Below are 24,202 nucleotides of genomic sequence, written 5' to 3' on the forward strand. Positions count from 1 at the left end.
TGCCTTGTTTTTGCAAGCTGCTGCCTGAGGGTCTGTCTTCCAATCAGCCTGATTCTAGATGCTGACTGAGGTCCTCCCTACTGGGACACTGACAGGCCTTTGCACACACTCACTACTGGGAGCCACGCAAAATAAAATAGCTGCTTGGACCATCACAAGGGTTCGCAGGACATCCAGGGCCTAGGGCAGGGTTGAATGATAAGTTTATCTCCTACACGAGGCCACTTCTTCAAGACTGGGAGAGACGGCTGTTTTCATCTAATACTTAGAAACCGACACAGAGTCAAGCAAAATGAGGAAACAAAAGTAGTGTGTTACAACTCAAAAAAATAAGATAAAACATCAGAAAAACAGTTCTTTTCTCCAAAATATTAATGAAGTGGTGATAAGAAAATAAAACATAAGAGCAAAGTGAATCTGTACTTTTTTTCCCTCCACTTCAAACTACTTTGACTCATACTGGTCATTAGTTTGTCCCACGGAAGCACTCGAGGCATCCTTCTGGACCTGTCTGTTCCAATAGCATTGTCATGTGGTTCCAAGGTCCCCTTACTCTTGGTTTCTTGTGCTTTAGGATCAAGTAGGCAGGTATCCAATTGCCCATTTGACCAGAACCAAATTACTTTATGGTGGAAGTGGGTGTGGAAGGGTGTAGGGAGGGAATGATAAGGGGACATGTTCCTCCATACCTTGGCTTTATTTGGGACCCAATCAGTTACCAAGTTGAGGAGTTGGGAGTGAGACAGAGAGAGAAACTTGTGTTCCCCACGACTTGTTTAAGAGTGCTTGAAAGAGGCACAGATGGGTATTTTCACTGGACACCTTAATCCAGAGGCGAGAAACTCATTTCATAGAGCTTCCAAATGTGTGCTCTAGTGTGTCACATCTTTTGTTCCGTGTGTCTGGCTTTTGCTTTGGATTTCCCTCCTTGCTCGAATGTCTTTTCCCTACTTCCTCTCTATCCTTCAAGCCTCAGGCACCTTCTGCTTTAGGACAACTCCCTCCATTCTTGTGCTACTGGCCCCAACATATTCTCCCTCTGAGCTCCTACAGCAACCCGTACATCTTCATATCTGCTTACGTGTTTGTCTTCTCCAACAACTTGCAGGCTTATTCATCTTTATTATGTCCCTAACAGATCATTAGGCCTTTACCAGACACCCAATAAATGTTTTTTAAATACATGAGTTGGGTGAAGGTTTAGAGACACAAGTAAGTTGAAAGCTAACTTTATGAACCCTAATCCAGTCTTACGACTAGTGTCTGCAGGCATTTGCCTTCTTTGTTCATTGCTTCTGGCTGTGCAGACATAATCTGCCTAAGGACTAGGACCAGGACTGAGAGTTTTTAATGATATGATAATAATAGCTAGCATATAGTGAGTGATTACTATGTTGAAGGCTCTAAGCACATTGCATATATTAATCATTTAATTCTCACAGTTCTATAAGGTAATCATCCCTGTTTTATAGTTAAGAAAACTGGGACCTAAAGAAATGGACATATGAAGGACACTCAGTCAGTGGGAAATCTGGCTCCAGAGTCCATACTCTCAACTGCTATGCTTCTCAATGAGAAAGACAGAGATGATTGAACCTTAATAACCTCAGGTTGATTCTGAATTTGAAAGGGGGACTACATACTCCTTTATCCGTCATCCCATGATTTAATTATGCTCACCTTCTTTACCTTACATGACCCTTATACACATACACCTACCACCACCACCTCTGTAGCAAGTGTTTTTACCCTTTTCTGAATGAAAAGGTCCCAACTTTGAGTGTGTAAGGGCTGGAAAGTGTTGAGTGACTCCAGTAATTATGAAGTCCTGATGAAATGCAGAACAGCTTGGACTATACAATGAGATGGCACACAAACTGATGCGGCCTGGAAGGGACAGAGAAAAAACATTGCTTTTCTTTCCACAACATATCTCTAAAGGGATGTATGTCTCCTTTAAGCTTTTCGGTTCCCAGAAAAAGTAGATCCTTTGGGGGAAGCTTATTTATGATGGAGTGGTTTGTTCTTTAGTTGTAATTTCTGTTGGAGCTACAGGATGACCTCTATTGAGATCTGAGCTCATTACATAGTGAGGCCAAAGTTGCAAAGGACTTACCAAGAAAGCTTTGAAACTTAGTTAGAACCAGTTGAAAAGTCTTAATATTAAATTTAAAAATTACCAAGAGGAATCTATAAATTTAGGTATCTCCAAAGATGCTAAAGCTTCCCCAGGGTGGCTATACAAAGACCCAGAGTTTGCAGGGCTTGAAGATCAACTAAGCACACATCTTTTTAAAGAACTCCATTGGGATTTTGAACATTTTTATATATTTCACACATGAATATTGCCATATTCACTGTCAGAAAAAAGGAAAGATATTTATAGTTATCAGAGCAAGGATTTAGACTGAAATATCTACATGGTTTTTATTCAAGGGATATAGGATTCTGAAACAAACTTTATTGAAGAGAGAAGGAAGATAGGTTTTCCTCTTTTGATGTCTTTAGGAATGAAAGATGCATTTTATAATTTAAGAGTTCAGCTTGAGGTGATGTGATTGACTAAAGGTTTAATAAGCTACATGCATTTTGTAAAGATTAGTCTCTGAATGTTAATATGATTGTTACCAAAATGGCCAAAAGCATCAAGTGTCAGAAGGAGTGTCCCTCAAAAGGCTTTTTTTTTTTTTTTAACCTAAAATTTCACTTGCCTAAGTGAAAATATATACAACTGGCAACTTTGAGGGGGAAAAAAAACAAACAAAAAATGGAATCTGGATGAATTCTTTTCCCTACCAATCACAGGTCTCCCCTGGTAAGTGTTGCAGTTCTGGGTGAATGCAGTACTCCTCCTTTATTTTCACTTTCATAAGGGGAGATTCAGTTTGTATATGAAATGTGTATTTCACCATGGTCTTACACAATATTATTTCAAAGTAAAAAGACAGGTACGAGATATTTATTGACACTGATTGAAATATATACAAGTATTTCTGAAGAACAAGCTGAAAACATTTTCAGATTTATTTTCTCAAACAAAGACCATATTACTCTGAAGTCAGGATATGCCGGCTTTACTTTGCGGAAAACCACATACTGGCAGGAAGCTTTGCCGAGAGAGCGGTATTTGTCCTTAAAGAACTGCAGGGCCGAGAGGAGAGTGGTAGTTGTTGGTGCTCCCGGGGCTGGCAGAGACAAGGCCAGTGGAAAGCAGCAAGGGCACTTACTGGAGTTTCACTATTTACATCAAAATTGACTTGCTGGGGTTTTGCCTCTGGGCTCTCTTGAAAGATGATGCTGAACTGTGGCTTGAAAAGCAAACAGTATTAGGACCAAGAAAGTGCTTCTGCAAAGTATCTGGCCTAGGTCACAAGAGTCCAGATTGTGTCCATAGCAGAGTGGCCTCCTGGTCAGAGCAGTGACCAGACAGGATACATTGGGTTGCATGGTGAATGTGACAGATCACCACCAGGAGTGACCCCTTAGATGTTCCAAAGAAATTAGTATGTAAAAAATAACCAAGAAAATGCCTTTCCCACATCTTCCTCTCTGCCTTTGGGGACACTGCAGCCACTCTCCATAATCGGCTGCTGTGATTGTGAAAGTTTTCCCATCTTGAATATCATGCTTCATCTAGGTCTTACAAGGCATTTCGAAAACCAGATGATCCAGGGAAAAATGCAATACAGAAACTAGAGTCAGAACTTTAAAAATACTTCTGCTTATTCAATTTCTCCTCCAGAAATCTGAAATTAGGTGTGATAAGTTAACGATTATACAAACAGAGCTGCTTTCAATAATTTAATTAGACTCATGCCCAAAAAAGGAACTTGTATGAAATATTAAATATTACTCTGAAAGTAATTTGGACATAGTCACACATACATCAGGAAAGGAAAAAAACAAATCTCTCCAAAATGCCAGTGTTTTGTTTTGTTTAGAAAAATAATGACAACACAATTAAAGGTAAACAATATTTTCTTCAGCTCCATCTCCAGTTTCCCCTTCTTGTCTGGTCAATGTCTGTAGATTTAGCTTTGCTTCTGTTATAAACGTCTGTAGTTGAGGGCCATGCAGAGTTGAGTCATGGGGGCTTGTGAACTCAGTCTCAGAGATGTCCAAATCTGCAACAGACAGACAGCACAGGTCACAGGAGAGTCAGCTTGAGACCTACAAAGCAGGTGAACTATGACTCTGAGTCAGCCATGGAGAGAATGGTGGAGTCCAGTAAGAAAGAAACAAAAAGGATATCTAATATTTTAATCAATATCATTAAAATATATTTGGTTGTGTGCACAAATGTCTCCTGTAGCTAAAAATAACTTTTATAAAATACTTCTAGGGAAGTGTCAAAGATGTTAGAAATACAGTATATACTCTATATGCAATTACCTATATTTGCTTCTGCATAGCATTTTACCTTAGAATATCTCAAAGTCAAGAACTGACCTCACGGCAAATAATGTATCTGGGATTTTATTGATACAGGCAAGGGCTGGGGAGAAAGGCATTGAAGGATGGCGACTCTTCAGCCTCACCATTATGCAAATCTGTTAACGCCACACAAATCACTTAGCAAGTGTACCCAGATTCCTAGGGAAAATCATTCCAATATCAACTATAACTGGGTTTATTTTTTTCTAGTTCCCTAGCAACAGCAGGGCATAGTCTATTCTCCCTTTTTCTGGTAAAACTCTCTAATATATGATTTAAAGTAGAAGTGAAGAGGGTTTTGATCTGAAGAAAAGAGAGGCTCTTGGTGCAAATCATTTTCTCTGCATTTATTCCGTGGACCATCCTTCCTGAGGCTTGGCTATATGGCAAAATTACAAATAATCAGCTTTGGTTGGAGCAAAAAGCAGAGGAGTATGCATGGAAACACAGGCGGAAAAGATGTATAGCCCTGAGGCCCATCTGCTCTTTTTTCAGTCTTTAACAAGAAGTCATTATAATCCTTGCCACATTTATTCAAAGCCTCTATCATTTAGATGGATACATATAACTGCTGGCATTCTAATAACAAAAATCCCTGTGACTTTCACCCTCTTCATAAGGATCTTTGGTTCTTGGAGAAGGAAGCAAGAACTGGCAGGAATGAAGAGCAAAATGTCCTCACAAAGCTCCATCTTCAGAGATGTGGCACCCTTTCCTACACCTCCTTTTATCACTTCTCCCAATAGGAGGTAGAGCCAGTGGGAGAGGGGTAACTAGGCCCATAGGAAGTAGACACAGGTCATCAGGAGGAGCTGACCCATGCCTCTGAAGCTGAGGAGGATCCCTGGGAAAGGGGAGGGAAAGAGGCAGTGAGGAGGTGAGGATGCACTCCACCACTCTGCTCAAAGGTTTAGGCTATCCCTGACTCTACATGCCAATGCGGCACAAAGAAAAACATCCATTTACATTGGGATGACTTGATTCTACTGACCCCAATTCCAAATACTGTACCTTGAATACTGGGAACTCACTTACTATTGAAAATATATCTACAGAAGATGACTCTAACTACCACCATGTATAGAATGCCTTTTCTGGGCACAGGACCTCTTCCAAGTCTAATCTCCCTCATTTAATCAGATAAATAAACACAAAACCCCCCAGGCAATGATCTCATTATCAGAGCAATCAATATAAATCAACCTAGAATGTTCTCCATCCTATTTCACCACATAGGGAGACAAAATATGACTCTGTGACCACAACACACTTTCATCATTTCAACTCCTTTTCCCAGCCATTGAATGAATAAAGCCATTTTACCTCGAAAAACAAATATTCCCAGTTAAACTACTGATGTTTAATATTACGCATCCTTAAAAAACAAAACAAACAAAAAGCCCACACTCCAAAACTTCCCCCTAGCAGATGTTGGCAGATTGGAAAAGAGTTCACCTAAGCTATTACAGTGCTGCCTTCAAGCCTACAGAAGGTCCAGCCAGGGCCCAAGAAACATTACATGGGAAATGAACAATCATCCATTGAATGAAGTGGTTGGAAGGTGATTGCTGACACATGTGGCCATGCCAAGCACAATGGAAGCCCTTAATCCATGTAAGTTTCCTTCCTCTGGGGTGTGAAACCTTTAGCAAAGAATCCAAAATACTGGTGAATCTACTGGGAAGTCCCTTTAATGGTTTTAAGAGAAGACTCGTTCAAAAACAGCCAAAGAACCAAATAAGTATCAGGAAGAATTCTTTTATCTGAAGTTAAATAAGATGGAGAACCAAGAATGAATTGGCAGGGAGATGTAGGGGTAGAGTGAGTGAGTGAGTGTGTGTGTGTGTGTGTGTGTGTGTGTGTGTGTGTAAGGGGGTATAGACGTTTAATCAGAACTTTTTCAAATAAAAATAAAAACACAGAAGATAAACATCTTCTGTGTTTATCAAGGTGAGAGTTTGCAGGACCCTAAAGTGAATGACCCACAATGTAATCCCAGTTGTATTAATAGAAGTGGTTGTGGTGTGTGTCACCTGGAGAACTCAATTTCCTTCTTCATGTTCCTTCTTGGTTTCTACCTGAACTATTTAGGCAAGGTCAGACAGTCTGTCTTTGAAATTAGAAACTGTTCTGTGATTTCTGATTTTATTGCTCCATTTCAACCCTGGAAGAACTCCAGCACAGCAATTGTATATTTCTCAAGGTCAGCCACCTTTTTCCACACTTTTTACACTAGAGAGTATGATCATCACATAGAACCCTAAACTCAAAAAACATTTGTTAAAATAAAACCTCACTGATTCAGAAAGCAGAATTCCTGGGAAGTAAAGTTAATCATCCAATTTGATCTGTGATCAAAACACCTGTAAATTAGTGGACGTAAAAACAGAATATCTCATTTTTTAATAAGAAATATTAATACAATCATAATTTGGTCAACTAAAAACCAAATGCTCCCGCTAAAATGAAACAAAACTTTAAACTACAAAAAAACTTTCAATCTAGTGTCTCAATACAACATTCCCTCTTAGATGTAAAAAAAATAATTTGATTCTTATCTTATTCCTGGAAACTAAACAGAGTGAATATTATTAACCTTCAAATAAGGACAAATGAGCTAAAATTCATGAAAGCCCCAAAACCTGGTTAAACCAAATGGAGAGGTAGAATCTTGGTGGAGGGATTTCTTTCTATTTAACTTTCATTCACCTCCTAAAACTTCACCCTTCACAAGAAACTTCCTCAGACCCACTGTAGGGTCTTAGTTGGTCTTCTATCTGATATCAGATATCTATCTGGTATCTGATTTAGACAGTTCCCTAAATCTCCCTGTTTTTAGCCTTTAGTTGCAACCTGTTGGTTGACATTTGCATTCATCATTTTCACACTTTTCTCTGCTCATCAGCTGTTGGAATGTCAAATTATGAGGAGAGAGAATCTTGGGCCTGGGATGCCATACGACTATCGAAATCAACTTCTGAAAAGCTGACACTAGCAGAAAGTACAATTGGCCTTTCCTTCGTCAGCTCACCATCATCACTATCCTACTGAGCCAACTGAATAAATTGATTATTTTCAAGACCAGACTATAAACTCAGGTGCAAAATGCAACCTTGTGCCATATTAAAAATAAAAAGTGCTGCTTCTTAAACTCATAAGTGAATGAAATCTCTTAAACCACAAGGTAAGATGTGACCTTGGGCAAATAATTTCCCTTCTCTGGGCTTCAGTTCATAAAGGATTGAACTGAAATTATCGTTCAGACCTCTTAAACTTTTTATCCTGTGTGAGAATTTTTACATCTGTGTTTTGGCCAAGTGATTCACCAAATAATATTCCAGAGGTACAATAAATACACACATTTTCAACTGCTTTAAGCTTGAGAAATGCACATTATTAAGTTGTATTTAATGTTTATGGGTGATTTCCAGGCATGTTCCACCCCTCTATCTTAAATGTTCCCAACACATGTTTGAGCCCACACATAGTACTCAATGATAGGATTTAGAAGGCTACCAAATAAATGAAAGATAATGTCCATAGTCCAAACGTGCACTTGACCTCCCCTTCTATGAAGAGCAAACTTAAGGGTAACTTGTAATAAAGAACAGGTTTGTGACAAATCAAAAAGTGTTGTCTTTGTATTTTAAGTTAACCTTTGCCTTTTTCTTTATTTCTGGAGAAAAACATTTTAAATCTTAATTTTTAAACAAAAGCTTTATTTAAATTTAAAAGCACTAGTATAATTTTCATCATGAACACCAACTATCAAGGTCTGAATTTAGCTCAACAGTGTGCCCAGGGACCGACACTCAGCAGCCCAGTGCTACAAACAGGATGTTGAGTCTACTGTTGAGATCATTGGTGATACCTTGTTCAGCCCTCTCTGTATCTTATCCCATTCCATCCGCCCCAACAAAACTCACAAAAGAGAGGTTAATGTCTTCTGGGTCTTGGCTCTGTTGTTTATTTTAACGAAGGATTCTGACTTATACTTATGACTATATCCCTTGTGCATGTTCCTAAAATCAAAATTCACACTTTTCTGAAATAACTGTACCTCAGAAAAATTTTGTCATTAATGTTCCAAGTCTGCAAAATAAAGTTGTATTCCCTATTTAATGACTGATTCATGCTTATACTGTGAAACATTTAAAAAATTGTTTCCTGATGGCATTACTGGCAACCACTATTTTTTCTCAGGAACATGAATGCACATCATTTTCCTTTTAATAGAAAACACTTATTGCACAGAGTTCAAGGTATCTTCAGAGCAAACGAATATTGGTCCCTGTCCCTTATTTTGCTCAATTCCATTTTCCACAGTGAGTCACAAACAGAATGTGATCCCCTGGCAATGAAAACCACTCGTGATATTTGAAAGCATAATCTCAATTAGTGTTATGATTCCCTTTACTATTCTTCATATTCTAATACCATACCTGAAGTAAAATAACTGAAGTGTGCTCGGCAGTGTATGTGTATGTGTGCACACATATGTGTGGTGTGCAAGTATAACTTTGTAACATAAGAAAGCAAACTTATTCCTACGTTGTGACTATTAGAGTTGGACTTTATTTTCTAACCAGTAATTAACGTATTTGGAATAACCTGTTGGTTATAAAGGCAATGCTGACAAGACACATAGCAACTGAAGCAACTGATGCAATGAAGATGCAGTTATATCAACGCAAAGCACTTTATGATTTGTCAGTTCCGTTGTCTGAACTTTGATTTGTTCTCACACTCTTCTTGCTCCTCAGAAGGGTGCCAGTGTTCAGGAGTCGCAGCCTTAACAGCAGCAAGCCCATGGGAGGATGCGGCGAGTGCTGCCGCCTTCCCCTCTTCCTTGAGATGCATTTCAAAAACTGTTTCTTTCATTTAAAAAAATAAAGTGTGTTTCTCTAAACAGAATCCTAATAGGTATTAAAGTTATAAGAATACAGTGGTCAACTAAGTTGATGAAACACTGGGTAAATAAAGCTTCTTTATTGACAGAGTCCTCAGAACTTCAATAGGCTCACCTGTATTATAAATCTATGAGGGAAAAACAGTATGTTTTTCCTAAACTCATAAGGGTTTTCTCAGAGTGTACTTTGCAGTGTTGCGCTCCATATAATATACTTTGGGGAATAGTGTACTAGAGAATGATAAACCTAGACTAAGAGACAATAAACGAACAAGATGCCAGAATAAATCAGAGGTGGAAAGTTAGAAATAGGTGAAATTTTCCAAATTCAGAAACTCTTAGCCCTGTATATGTCTGTATTGGCTCCAGTCAATAATCATCTATGGCTGCTAAAATCATTTGAAGAAAACTGATGGGAAACTTTATAAGGGATGGATCAAGTTGACAACGTCTGAACCCTCAATCTTAATATCACGAAAAGAGAAACAGACATGGTAAGCCTCATGATGGAATGCAATATAAAATATACAACATATATATAGTACAATGTATGAAGATTTTTTCATGTCAAAACATCAAATATCTATTCCCAACTACCAGTTGACAGGAAACATAGGGGCAGAAGAATATGTTAAATGACACCATAGGAATGTAATCAGCAAAATCCACACTGTAAAAAATTTTTCAGAAAAAAATTTCCAGGAAAAAAATGTCTTTTAAACAAACCTAGTCTTTTCGACAAATTCTAAGATTTTTTTTAAGGCAGGGAAACTTTAGATTAAGAGACTTTATGTAATTTTGTTAACCAATGTCACCCCCATAAATTAAATAAAATTTAAAAAAGAGTTAAGATATATATAAATCGAATGCAACATATGAAATTACTTGGATCCCAATTCAAATAAAACAAGGAAAAAATTGAGAATTGGAGAAATTCAAGTACCGACAATATGATTGTAAGTAAAAATGGTCAATTTTTTAGTGTCATAATGATATTGTGTGTTAAAAAAAAAATGAGTCCATATCTTTTCGAGAAAGATACTAAAATAGTTTTGGATGAAATGATAGGATGCTCTGGGTTTGCTTTAAGATAACCCAACCTAAGATGAGACGGAAAAGGGCACTAATGAGCTAGAACTGGTCATGTGTTGGTAATTGTTAAAGCTGAGAGTTCATTAAACAATTCTCTCTACTTGTGTATCTGTTTGAGATGTTTTATGATACATTTTTTAAAAAGGCCGCAGCCTTCCATATAGTTCAACTATAAAATTATAAATGGTTCTCTGTTATTACAACAGCATAGCTTCTATATATCTGATATAAACGGAACACTATGGCAATGAATTAGAAGCCTCCTCTAGATGCCAAGTATGTTTAGATCAATTTTAATGCAGCTATATGACAAGTCATTGGGAAGTGGCATGTATATCTCAAAAGATACACAATTTATATGAGTATATTTCATTAAATAGATGAGGTTCATTTGAGTTTACAACAATCCATAAAAAATGATGCAGATTCATGTATAGACTTTACTCTTGCCCGAGAAAACTAACCTTGCCTATGTGATATAGAATTCAGAAGGAAAGCTCATTTTATACCCTGAATGCATTTGTCCATGGCAATGAATTGATAAGGATTATCTTGGAATTTGGATTCCTATTCTTATAAAATTAAAAAGTAACAGTTAAGAAATAGGAAGTAAAAAGCAGGATAATAATATCAAAGAAAATTTCAGTTCATAATAATAGCAGGTGTTAATATATATTGTCAAAAGGATGAATAAATTAGTGAATACCTGATTCAAAAATTCCACCTACTCTAAACAGAGTTGTGGGAATCACCAATTTGAAATTCTTACATTTAGAAAGCACCTTAAATTTTTATTTAATCTAATCCTTGCCTTCTCAGCAGAATTAAACTGAAAATCAAGATAGTATTGTTTTATAGGGTTTCTCTGATTAAACCACTAATATTATTTGACCTTCATTGGAGCATTCCATTCAATCCTCACCAACTCACAATGGTAGGTGTACTATGGAATGCCAAAACGGCTAAAACCAACAAAGAGACAAACCTAACCTGAGAACAGAGCACAACTCAGGAACACAGGAAGCTTAATAAAAAGCCGTAATTAATATCTTCAAAGAGATATTTAAAAGATATTTCAGCCACAAAACAAAAACAAAATTCCATAAAATAAGATATTTAAGAGAACAAGGGAAAATATCTTAGAAATTAAAATATATTAGCTGAATTTTTAAAAAATCAATAGAATAGTAGGAAGTTAAGGACGAGAAAACCTCCCAGAAAGTAGAGCAAAGACATGAAAAAACAGAAATAAAAGGAAAAAAAACCTGCAAAATCAGAGGATCCAAGAGGTCTAACTTATGTCTAGAAATAGTTCCAGTAAGATAAAACTGAAGAGAAGCAATTTTTTTAAAGAAAATGAAAATTTCCCAGAATCGAAGAAAATACATCTCTAGATTAAAAGAGACTAATGAATAACAAATAAAAATGATTTTAACAAAAGGCCACACTAAGGCATATTATAAAATTCATCTAAGAAGGGATACATGATAATTCTAAAGCCTTCCAAAAAGCAAGAACAGGTCACAAAGGATTAGGAATCAGAATGGCATCAGACTTCTCAACAGCAACCCTGGGAAATGGAAGAATCAGATCTTTCAAAATAACTTTTGATCCAGAATTCTAAGCCCAGATATATTATAAAAACCAAGTGTAAAAGTGGCAAAAATAAATGAAAAAGATATCTGAACTAATCTGGGGGGGGGGGGAATTGCTTTCATTACACCTTTTCTTAAGGATTTTGGAGATATACTCCACCAAATAAAGAAATATACCATGATAGATGAAGAATGAGATTGAGGACATAGGGTCCAACATGGGAGAAAAGTGAAGGGATGTCCCAGATGACAGCTACATAGCAGGTCTTGAGAGTAGCACATCTGTATTGGAACAGGAGGACAAAGGACCCTGAAAGGGAAATTTTCAGGAATGAAAATTAAGCTGATAGATATTGAATGTGCTGGATGTGTGTAAAAGAATAGTGATCAATTATTGAGAGGGGTATAAAAGCTTTGAAGGAAAACATAGTAGGACGTATGAAAAAAGTAAGTAAATTAGAAAGTCAGGAAGGTGGTTAAAGTCTCAGTAAAATAGAACATAATAGTAACAACATTAAGTGGCTTCTGCACATGCAATTGATTTTTCTTTATCTTGAAAGAGATGAGCTCTTGCAAATATCCTTTTCCAATCTTAAAGTTTCCACATAACTATAAATATTTCTCTGAAAACCACTTCCCAAAGTACAAAATATAGCAAGTACATTCAAAAAAAGCATTAATGTGTCTATATTATTAAGAGTGGACACTTGAAATTCCAAAATTTGCTGTTTAAAAAAAAAACTTTATGAATAGGTTATTCACAGAAGAGGAAAGCTAAAAAGCTAATAAAAACAAACAAACAAACAAAAAAAGTACTAACTCTCACTGGTAATTAGAGAAGTACAAATTGAAAAAATGAGTTATCATTTCATACCCATGATATCAGCAGATTTAGAAGCCTAACAATATTAAGTATTGGGGATAAACTAGAGAAATTGAAACTCTCAAATGTAGTTGCTGGAAGTGATATACAAATCTACCAAGAAATCAGTAATACTTGGCAAAACCAAAGACATCTCTGCTACTTCTAGGTCTTATAATCTACATAAATTCATCCATGAGCACAAGGAGAAATGCATAAAAGGATGTTTACTGAGAATCACTTGTAATAGAAAAAAATTATAAACATTCTAATTGCTTATTAGTAGGGCAATAAATATCTTGGAGTCCTTGTTATAAAGCAGGAACAACTTTTTAAGCATGCACTGAACGAAATGAAACGTAGGTTTCCAACTACAGGGACAGGGCAGTATTTTCATGGCACTGAATTCCTCTGAAGGGAGGAGAGACCCAGAACCTCTACTTACCATGCCAGAAAAGCCAACCTTCTGGAAACTGCCAGCTGCATGACTCTACCCACGTTGAAAGAATTATGCCTCTCATTTTGCTGAGAGAAGAAAAATTGAATTCATTTCTCTGCCGGTGAATAATGCAGGAAATCAACCTAGGAATTTTAATGCTGCATTTACTTCTTACTGGTTCAGTAGAGGAAATAGCAGCTGTTCAAATTCTTAAGCATACAAGATTCAGTGTTTTTCTTTAAACCAGAAAAAGGCAAGCAATTAGAACAAATACATCCAAGCTAATTAGTCCTACCTTCTTCTTAATAATTATGTTATTACCAGACTTTAAAAAAAGTCATCCAAATCTTTAAAGGTCTCAGATGAGCATATTTTTCTCTTGATCGACTATAAAACTATATAAGATGTCAAAGAACTTACACAACTTTTCTGTTCTGAGAACCTGGAATTTACAGTTTTCAGAGCAACATAAAATTCTCTTTTTAAAAATAAGAAACATTATTTCTGTAATTCTTACTTGTTTGAAAATAATATTTGCCAAGAAAACAAACCCTGAAATATCTTTTCCAAATGCAGCCTTGAGTTTATATAATTACAATGATTATTTTAAAAGTACAACATAACATATACAAAATGTTTTGTTCAATGCAGATTTTTATGCCCTTGGCATTATTTTCACATTTATATTATCAGAGTAAACATTATTATATTACATTTCTGAAGATTAAACTTAAATGATTCTAGAAATTGTACAAGAAGTAGGCAGTTTGCAGAGCAGAGGCAAAATTAGGATTTTAAACTACCAAAAGAACAATCAAAAGAGAACATATATATTATAGAATAAACTACTTTACTCCTTAAAAGCCATCTCTCCCTATAGGTAATGATTTTAAATTGTCTTATGCATACAAATGTCATGTGAAGCTACTTCAGCTGTTAATATTTATACTTCCTGACATGTGACATATGAACTGGAGCTTAAAGAAAGCTTGCTAATTTTCCTTTATCTACCAGATGACACGAATTCCCAAGTTTGCACAATATCCTTCTTCTTTTAGACAAACCTCTTTCTTCTGTCAACAATCCTCAAGAAGGAGCCATAGCATTGCCATATAATTTAACTTTTCTTTAGTGGAATCAATCACCAAGAGCAAGAATTATGTAAAGTAGCCTCAGTTACTCACTTAGTGACCAGCAGCCCTCACTCCGTCTAGACAGCTGAGGGCCAATTAAATATGCTGTCTTGAGAAAGCCTATTCCCTCATAGAATAGGAAGATCTAGACACAGATAACTGCAATAAAAACAGAACATCCTGCTCAGTGTCTAATGAATACTGCCCACAGTTGGACACCACTTCAGAGACCCCTCCAGAGAGACAGTTTGCAGATGCAATGGCCAGGACACACTTCAGAGAGATAGCATCTGAACTGAGCCTTGAAGGCTGACCAAGATGTCAACAGGAAGAGAAGGCTTTGTGCAGAGATAGTCTAAGTGGAGTTTGCCACTCTTGCAAAGGGGAGAAAATGCTAGATGTTATAAGAAAAAAATTTGTCAAGTTTGGCTTAAATGTGAGTTTGTGCCAGTGAATAAAGCAGGGAGGGCATGCTAGAACAATAGGTTGTGGACAGTCTTGAATAGGAGTTATCTAAGAGATAAGCTTGGCAGCTACTGGAGATCAGGACCTTAGTATGGTCCCATATCAATCTACATATTTGGCTTCATCTGCATATATTGCCACACTGAAACACGAGATTTAGTTCCAGTAGTCGGGTGAAACAAGAGAACTGCATTACCCCTCTTTTCCTCCTGCCTGGAATGAGCCCACATTTAGTCCATTAGGTTTTCATTCCTCTGATGGATAAAGCACTTATGTTTTTGTCAACTAGTAGAAGGTATGTCAGAATGAAAACTGGTTTGAGCTTTGTGTCCATTCATTCTTAAATAAGTGCTGAGTGCCTAGTGTGCGTCCTGCACTGGGCTGGACATTAGAGAAACCGGGCTGAACAAGATCTTGCCTCAGCACCCAGGAAGTTTATAGTCTGTACAATCACTTCAAAAACTTTCAGTTGCTTAAAAGTTAACTCAGTGCCTATTCTAGGAGCAATTCTACCCCTAGGTATTTATCCAAGAGAAATGAAAACATAATTCACAAAAAGCCTTGTACAAGAATGTTCACAGAAGCTTTACCCATAACTGCCAAAAACTAGAAATAAGCCAGGCGTTCATCAAAAGAAGAAAAGTAACTGTGGTAAACTCATCAATGCAAGATTATTCAGTAATAAAAGAGAACCAGCTATGGATTCATGCAACCCCATGGATGCATCTCAAAAGTAATATGCTGAGTGAACAAAACTGGATGCAAAAAGAGGCATCGTGTCTGATTCCATTCTGGAATAAGCAAAACTAACCTGTGGTGATGGAAAGCAGATAACTAGTTGCTTCTGGCAGTGGGGGTAGGGGGGTATTTGGAAAGGGGTATAAGAAAGTTTTCTGGAGTAATAGAGACTTTCTGCGCCTTGATATTCTTTTCACCAAACAAATTGAATAACAGAGTTAATATCTGAGTATTTCGCTGTATGCAAATTATATCTCAATCAATAAACTATAAAAGCATCTTTCAAAAGGAAAAAACATGACAAAATATGGTGGAAAGTAGTCAAAGGGTCTACTGGACACCTCAGAACCGCAGAGGAGAGGCTACAAACCCACACCGAGAGGGTCTGAATAGAGTCTGGAAGAAAGCAACCCTGGAACTAAGTCTGAAAAGAGGAAGAAGAGCTAATCTTATTCACAAAAGGAATTGAATAAAAGATGGAGAAGAAGATATTCCCAACAGAGGAAATAGATGTACAAAGGGTGGGGGGCTGGCCTTTTGCATAACTGAGGGAAGTTCATATGGCTGGACCACAGGATAAGAAAGGACAGAGTAGTATGAGTCGTGGCCGAGCAATCAGGTCTCCACGCCCAAGCACAAAACTTCCTGTGCTTCAACAGGGATGACTGGCTTTAGCACACGGCACTTCTGAATAAGCCCAAGAAAGCTGACCCAGACAAGCCCAAAGAGGACTGTGCATGACCCCTTATCCACAGGCCCAAACACTAGCCTGGGGCTAAACAAAACTCTATATTAAATTCATCAGGTTAAATTTGGTTTTCAAAAGACAACCCCATGTGGTAAATCGTGTTGGGATATGTCATTTGGATTTCAACTGTTACCTGGGGAGAAAAAAATATATTTGAAGGGTGTGCCACAGGCACGAATTAATTTCAACATCCACTTACATCAGTGTTTTTTCCAGTGTACTTAAGGACACAGCCCTGCAAGATGCTGGAGAAGAGGATGCTGTGGTTAAACAGGTGTGGAAAGTGCCACTTTTGGAGACTCACAGTCCACATGGGTGCAATAAAAGTTCTGAAAAAGTTGTGTAGTTCTGAAACCAGAATTTCCCAATGTTATCTGGCTATGGGAACTTTTTATCATGTAAAACCTAATTGTAGTCAGAATTGTGGAACATTTGTTGAGAAATGCCTTCTTAAATAATACCCAGATGAGACACGGTTAAGTCTTTCAGTTCACCAGAGCAACCATTTCAGAAGCAGTCCAGTGGCTCAAGTGACCCAAGGCACTTCCTAATAATTTACCCCTTTTCTTAACACAAGGTATAACAGTGACAGTGATAGTAACTATGTCTATTGAGCACTTCCAAAGTTCTAAGCATTTTATGTTTTGTCTCATGTAACTTTCCTACCACTACAAAATAGATACTATCAGAAACCCAATTCTACAGATGAGGAAACATTCATGACGTAAGTTTAAATACTTGCTTAAAATTTCACAAGTAGTACTATAATGAGATATCACCTCACACCTGTCAGAATGGCTGTCATCAACAAATCAAAGAACAACAAACGTGGGTGAGGATGTGGAAAAAAGGGAACCCTCACACACTATTGGTGGGATTGCAAATTGGTAGAGCCATTATAAAAAACAGTCTGGAGGTTCCTCAAAAAATTAAAAATGGATATACCTTTTGACCCAGCAATTTCACTTCTGGGTATTTATCCAAAGAAAACCAAAATAATTCATAAAAGTCTATACACCCCTATATTCATGGCAGCACAATTTACAAGAGCCAAGATATGGAAGTAATGTAAATGCTCATCAACAGATGATTGGATAAAGAAGTTATGGGTTGGGGGGCTGGGAGAAAGGGGTGAAGTACAAATTAGTAGTTGATAGATGGTCACAGGGATGGAGAGCACAGCATAAGGAATGCAGTTAACAGTAATGTAAAGGCTAGATGTAGAGCCAGAGGAGAGAAAGCAATCGGGGGATCATTTTATAAACTATATAAATGCCTAACCAATGTACTGGATACTTGACACTAATAATAAAATTAAAAATAAAATTCTTAGGTTATCAGTGACAGAACTGGTATCTGAACCTAGACAATTTCCAAGGCTTCTACCTTAATCCCTTTGCCAGTCGGCCATCTCCATAGTTCAGTATTAATCAGGTGCATTCCTTCATGCATTCATTTATTCACCTGTTCATTTAATCATTCACTCAAATTCCTCACCTAAACCTGAAGTACCAATGAATTTATATAAAAGTTCATTACATTGGATAAGTATGTTTTTAGTCTGTTTTTGCTGAAACTTGTTTTAGGAGTTGGGAAAAGTGGGTTCTTTACCTTTTTACATTTGAATGACAGGAAAATATCACGTTATCTACTTTCCTCACAGGAACATGTCTGGTCTTGATCATTCAGGTCAAAAATAGTATTTGCCAAGTAGGTTTCAACAAAAAATGGACTTTCTGGGTCACTCTTAATTCAGTTATTTCATCAAGCTTTTTATGAAATACACTTTCTAAAATTTTCCTGAACCACAGGGTAGCCATTGGTCTTTCTAAAAAACATGAAAATAATCATATTAAAAAACCTGAAAATCATCACTCATAACCATTACTAGAACTGTAAATCTGTAGAAGTACTATACATTTATAGAAGTACTATAAGTTTGTTTGAGAAAATATTTTACCCTTAAGTTCACTTTAATTTATAAAAATAAAAATTTAATTGTGTTTTTATGTGAGTGGGTGGGTGTGTCTAGGGTGTGTGTGGGTGTACCTGAATATCTTAAGTACTGCAGTAAGCTAGAGATTGAACTGACAAACTAATCTGCCATATCTATATATCAATATATCTATGTCTCTTATCTGACAAATACAAAGAGGAAACATTCTAATGTACTGGCAGCAGCATTTTGCAAGAATACTTCCCTATCCTTACCAAGAGAAATGATAACTTTTTAGAGGGTAATTTTAATGTAATTTTTTGCAGTACTTCCTTTGCTTTCAGGCTTACGCAGTTCACATTCAGGCTTTCCCTCTCATGTCCATTAAGATCTCTCAGAGCAGAGAAAGCTCACAAAAGATGAATTTACTATTTGATCTTTCGCAATGCTTTTCCTCAGGCTGCTTGTTCAGCATAAAATAACTTAAAAAATATATTTTTTAAAAGTCTATGTAGTTAGTTAAGGACCCTAAAAGAAAGCTGACCCCCTCCCCTTTGGTTTATTACTCATTCTCCTTTCGAGGGGGATGTAATTCCAGTCCACAGTCCCCAGGGAGACATCAGTGTGCAACTGCACTTTCTCACACCAGAGCCTGAATGCAAAATATGGCCTCGTTACTACACACCGACTAACAGACCATCACATTTTGGCCAAAATGTTCATTGTGCTTTCTCCCTCCAAGCTATGTGCCAATGAAAAGTAGTTTGCATATGCAAAACTTTGTGAGTGTATTTTAGAGCTCACAATGAACAGAAGCATTAAGCATCTAAAAATATAGGCTGAGCTCTACTTGGGTATAATCTGTCATGCCAATCTGGATAAATTAACAAGTAATCAAAAATAGCACAATTTTGGTAGAAATAAATTCATCAAGAGTCAGAAGTTTAACCTACTCATTGGAAATAGTACAGCTTTGAAAACCTTTAGTTTCTTAAAAGAGTGTTCATTGTAATCAGATGGAATATATATTAAGCTTCCAAATTCTTGTTACAAGAACATCCCCAAAACATAGCCATATGGAAGTGAGAAAAGACAACACAATATACATATATTTAGGCTTATATAAGTTTAAGAATATGCAATAGCTCCATATTTACTATGCTAAAATAAGAAAAAAAAAAATCCAGCATAGCTAAATAGTTAACTGCAAGGGTGCATCTGAAATGACAAGAATACAAGCCAAAGATTCTAAACACGCAGATTCCAGAAGCTTTTGGTAAAGCTAAGTATCTGAAACCTCCCTGACTTCTAATATGATACCATCCCATCTTCTGCCATCTGCCTCTAGCAAATGTCAGTATTCCCTGAGTGGCAACATGCTTCCTTTCTGAATCATTCCTAAAGACTCCCCAAAATATGTCCTACTGCAGTTGAGCATGACTGCACCAAATTCAGGGAAGGAGGGTGGGGGGGTAGACAAAATTATAGCCTTCTTTCAGTAATTCCAAAGAATCAAGAATTCCCTCGTCTAAATGACCAGTGTCTAAATTGAATGAGGCGAACATTTACAGACTTCTATACTGATAGCCCAGTAAAGGGCCAAGCTGTCTTTAAGAAATGGGAACTCTAAAACTCAATCTATAAGAAAGTACTGAGGCTTCCAAGGACATGTCAGGAAACAATGTTAAAATCACCTTCTCATTCAGGGTTTCACACGAAGAGGGCTTTGAGCATGTAATTCCTGTTTTTTGTTGCTGGTAGATTTATAAGACTCAGAGTGCAATGCCCTTGTTGCAGTGTTACAAAATCCTGTATGATTAATTGATTGCAAATCATTGCACAGGGTGCCAAGATCACTGGTCGGAAGCAGGTCATTAAATAAAATTAACTGTGCCAATGTTTTACTTGTAAATGTTTCTTCCAAAGCCTTACAGCACCATTCTTTCCAAAATGGCCTCAATTCACCAGAGGAGAAGAATCTCCTGTATTCTGGTGGATGACCAAAATATTCTATATTTAATCCAAACATTCAACATGTTATGCGATAGGAAGAAAAAGCCGTAGTGTAATGAAATTTGCGCAAAGAGACCTGCGGAAAAGAGTCACTACAAAAATAATTTCGCACAGCTTTCCTGTGAAATTGTTCAGCAAAAGGCTCAGAGTCCTATCGCGTAATTTGAACCTTGTGAGACTACATTCTTCCTTAGGTAAATATTCAAACCAAGCATTAACATATCAAATTAAATTGAATTAATATCTTATCCAGAAAGAGAATGGATACCCTAGCCCCTGATCCAAGGAAACTCAGCAGTGATCGATCTATCATGGCAAATTAACAGCTCCACATATCGAAACTCAGGCCCAGGCTTATTTATTACCTGGCTTGAAGTCTGAGCAGAACAAGAGGACAAGACTCCCTCCCCCTGCCCCTCGCTCCTGCCCCACTCAGCCAGCTGTGTCTGGGAACTGGCCAGCTGAGAACACATAAGTGCCTTTTAGTCAGTCTGGGAAAAGCAAAGGAATATATTTTTTAACACACTACCACACTTAATTTTCATATTTCTATAATAAATATGTGATCTTTCAGGCAATATTTTATGACTGACAAGTAGAAGGTCCTGCCAGGAAAATTGGTTCATATTCTAGGAGTGTATTTAACTAAACAAATACTAATTGTTTTGCCTGGGGAGATACACTGGACTGTTAAATAGGATTTAACAGAAGAAAAAGGGTTTAATAAAGTGTTTCAGTGATGTTGAGCTAGCTACTGTTTAATTTACTGGTGTTTGAGCTACTTTATGATTAAAAAAGAAATACCTCACTGAAAAGATAAGTTGACTAATAATTGTTAAGAATTAAATGATAAATTGTTTGTGTCATCTTCCTAAAATGAAAGCAACGGATTCATTTCTACTTGTTTAGAATAAATTAAAGCATTTTAATTTAAGTTTTTATTTGCTACATATGGCCACATATGTACAATGTTCTAAATGGAAAAATAAATTATATAAAAAGACGCTCTCTGGAGTTGTACAAAGAGTACCTATACCAAACTGATAAATAGGACTGTACATCAGCAAATAATTGCATTTAACATTACTGAGGAAGAAAAGTTGGTAATTGTTAAAGTCTGCTACCTAGAATCCAATAAGCCTTTAAAGGCAACCAATCTTGTAGTTACCCTGACATTTTAAGAATGCCATCTAACTATACCCATCTTACAAAAGGTTTGAAACTCACTCAATCTACTTTGCTAGCATGAGGCACTCATCTAGTCTGCTTGTATTAACCACAATCATACTCCAAAGCTCTATCTTTCCTCAATCTCTTCCACTGCCTCAGTAGAATCAAGCTGTGTGACTCAAGCTCACAATTGCTTTAATTTCTACTAAAGAATGCAAATCTTGCCTCTTTCATTCAAGTCATAAATAATATTTATCAAATGTTCATTACATACCAAACACTCTGCCTGGTGCTTGTGACAGAGTGATTAAATAAGACACACATATTTCCCCGTGTCTCTGAAACTTAATCTACAGTGGGGCAGACAAACATTATGGAATTGGCAGTTATTACCAGCAGTTATCATAATTGGAATTAATTAATAAGAGGTGCTTCCTGGAGACTCTGAACCTTGATTTTATATCAGTTTGTGCAGAACTAATAAGGACTGATCCAGTATAACCAAACTCACTCAAAAAAGAGATTAAGATCATAAACCAGAACACAATTTTAAAATGTAAAGTAAGAAATGGTTTAAACCAAAATATTTATATTGGCTGTTCTCAGCATTTTCTTTCTGGTAAGAAAGCCTACTCAGAAAACACAAATACAATTGGAAGTTGTCCTGGGAGATAGTGATCTAATACAATCAATGAGGGTTGAATGTTCTGTAGATATGGATGCTCCATGTCCCAAATTGAGATCTTTGGTCGTGTTGCCACAATATTTTTTATACTTGATTCTAAAAACATGGTTGACTGATGTAACTTCTTCCTCTATAGAGAGGAACATGGAAGAAAAATTATGTGCTTTCAAGGACTTCCTTCCCAGGATAGTTTGGTGATACTAACAAACAGCTCCTCTAAGACTGATATAGAAGAGTGGTTACCCTTTATAGTCTAATATATTTCCATTCTGAATAAAATATTCCCCAATTTATGGTCTTTTTAAAAATCTTATTTTAAACTCTTGGCTTCCTGCTGACATTTAGAAGACACTTTTATTTTTATCAGCAGGCCACCCCCGAATCACAATTCGAATAAATTATTTGAGGTAGGAAGGAAGGAAGCTTATGTTCATTGGTTCCCAGGACATGTTGGGCATTTTTAAAGTTCTTATAACACTTCCTTCCCTTTTGTACAGATGGGGAATTAAGGCTTAGGGATCACGCAGCCATATGAGCCTGAGTTCGCATTTGAACTGAGGTTCTCTAACATCAAGTCCAGCACTCCAGGTTGGCAGTGCAGGGATAGGTGCTGGCTGCTTCGGAATCACCTGAGGGCATGTTAGATACAAAAATATGCAGGCCTCAGCCAAGCCAGACCAAATCGGAATCTCTGAACATAGGAATTCATACTTTGTGTTCTCCTGCAAGCCCTGATGCAAAGCCAGCTACAGTAACCGTGGTCCTAGCAACTAATCCTACCCCTGGTATATGACCTTTCATTAGTTATCCTCATTGTGAGAGGGTGGCCTTCCATAACACCAGCACAGGATTTTGGGAGCTGGAGTTGTGGGGAAAAGTCTCTCTTCATTTTACATTGGCCTTAAACCCCATTCAGTACATTCAACTCTTTTTAGAGAGACTGAATACAAAGAGAAAAAGACTGCCTTATTTGAAAAACAGAGACAGTAACCATGATCTCACAAGATTGTTGTAAAGAGCAAATGAGAACATGAGAGATATAAAGTGTAGCATAAGGAATATAGTTAGTAATGTTGTAATGAATATGTAAGGGGCAAAAGGGGTACTAGATTTAGTGGGGTGATCACTTTGTGAGTCATACAGATCTCTAATCGCTATACTATACAATTGAAACTAATAAATTATTGTATGCCAACTATAATTTAAAAACTCATTGAATTGTATGGTGTAAATATGAGCAACTGTCTATTATATTTCAATGAAACCAGAAAAAAAAAAATGAGAACATGAATTCCAATGTGTTGTTGAATGACATGAACTGCCATATAATATTACAAAGGTGAATTAATAGAGGTAACATTTCCAAACTAGGAAGAGTCTTACCTCCTCAATTAAAGTGGAGGGGAAAAAGTTAGACCACCTGTTTTTATCTGGAACACAGTTTTACTAGAACACAACTAATCTCATTCTTTATCTATTGTCTATGGTGCTTTCAAGCTACAATGGCAGAGTTACTATGTGAGTGTGACAAAGACCTGATGTCCCAAAAATAGTAAAATATTCATTGTTTAGTCCTTTAAGAAAAAGTTTGCCGCCCACTGAATCACATGGTCGTATTCTTCTTAGGCGAACATGAAAAATTAGTCCTCAGCTGAACACGCCACATTTTAAGCAAGTCCTAAAAATGGAATCCATGGTTGGATGGACATAGGGCTAAGGAAGGAAACAGTCCCAGATTCTGATTCGTGGATTGGGTGGTGCTTCCTTTGCCAGTTTTAGATTGCTATCCCATGAGTCATTGAGACTGATAGGTGCATGCCTTATCCTTCAGGTATGTTTGGTACATAAATGGTTACAAACTTCCCTTCCAAACCCAACTGTTAATCACTTTGAGGATAAAAGCTACACTGTACTAGAGAGGTCAAATATGTGGCCCACCAACTACCTATACGTGTGTATAAGTACAAGTATGTGTATATCTTT

At 36.9% G+C, this 24,202-nt stretch overlaps 1 protein-coding gene across 6 annotated transcripts in view; it reads right to left on the bottom strand.

The window, feature by feature from the left end:
* Positions 1-2,937: 2,937 nt before the first annotated feature.
* ARHGEF28 (Rho guanine nucleotide exchange factor 28) overlaps positions 2,938-24,202 on the bottom strand; it is a 259,146-nt gene continuing 237,881 nt past the window's right edge. For all 6 annotated transcript variants that reach the window (XM_036226271.1, XM_036226272.1, XM_036226269.1 and 3 more), the window contains one exon: positions 2,938-4,124. In XM_036226271.1, the coding sequence (XP_036082164.1) occupies positions 3,961-4,124 (164 nt within the window). In that variant the 3' untranslated portion in view covers positions 2,938-3,960. The remainder of the gene's footprint in view (positions 4,125-24,202) is intronic.

Source organism: Rousettus aegyptiacus, unplaced genomic scaffold, assembly GCF_014176215.1.
Source record: "Rousettus aegyptiacus isolate mRouAeg1 unplaced genomic scaffold, mRouAeg1.p scaffold_m13_p_8, whole genome shotgun sequence".
Classification (NCBI taxonomy): Eukaryota; Metazoa; Chordata; class Mammalia; order Chiroptera; family Pteropodidae; genus Rousettus; species Rousettus aegyptiacus.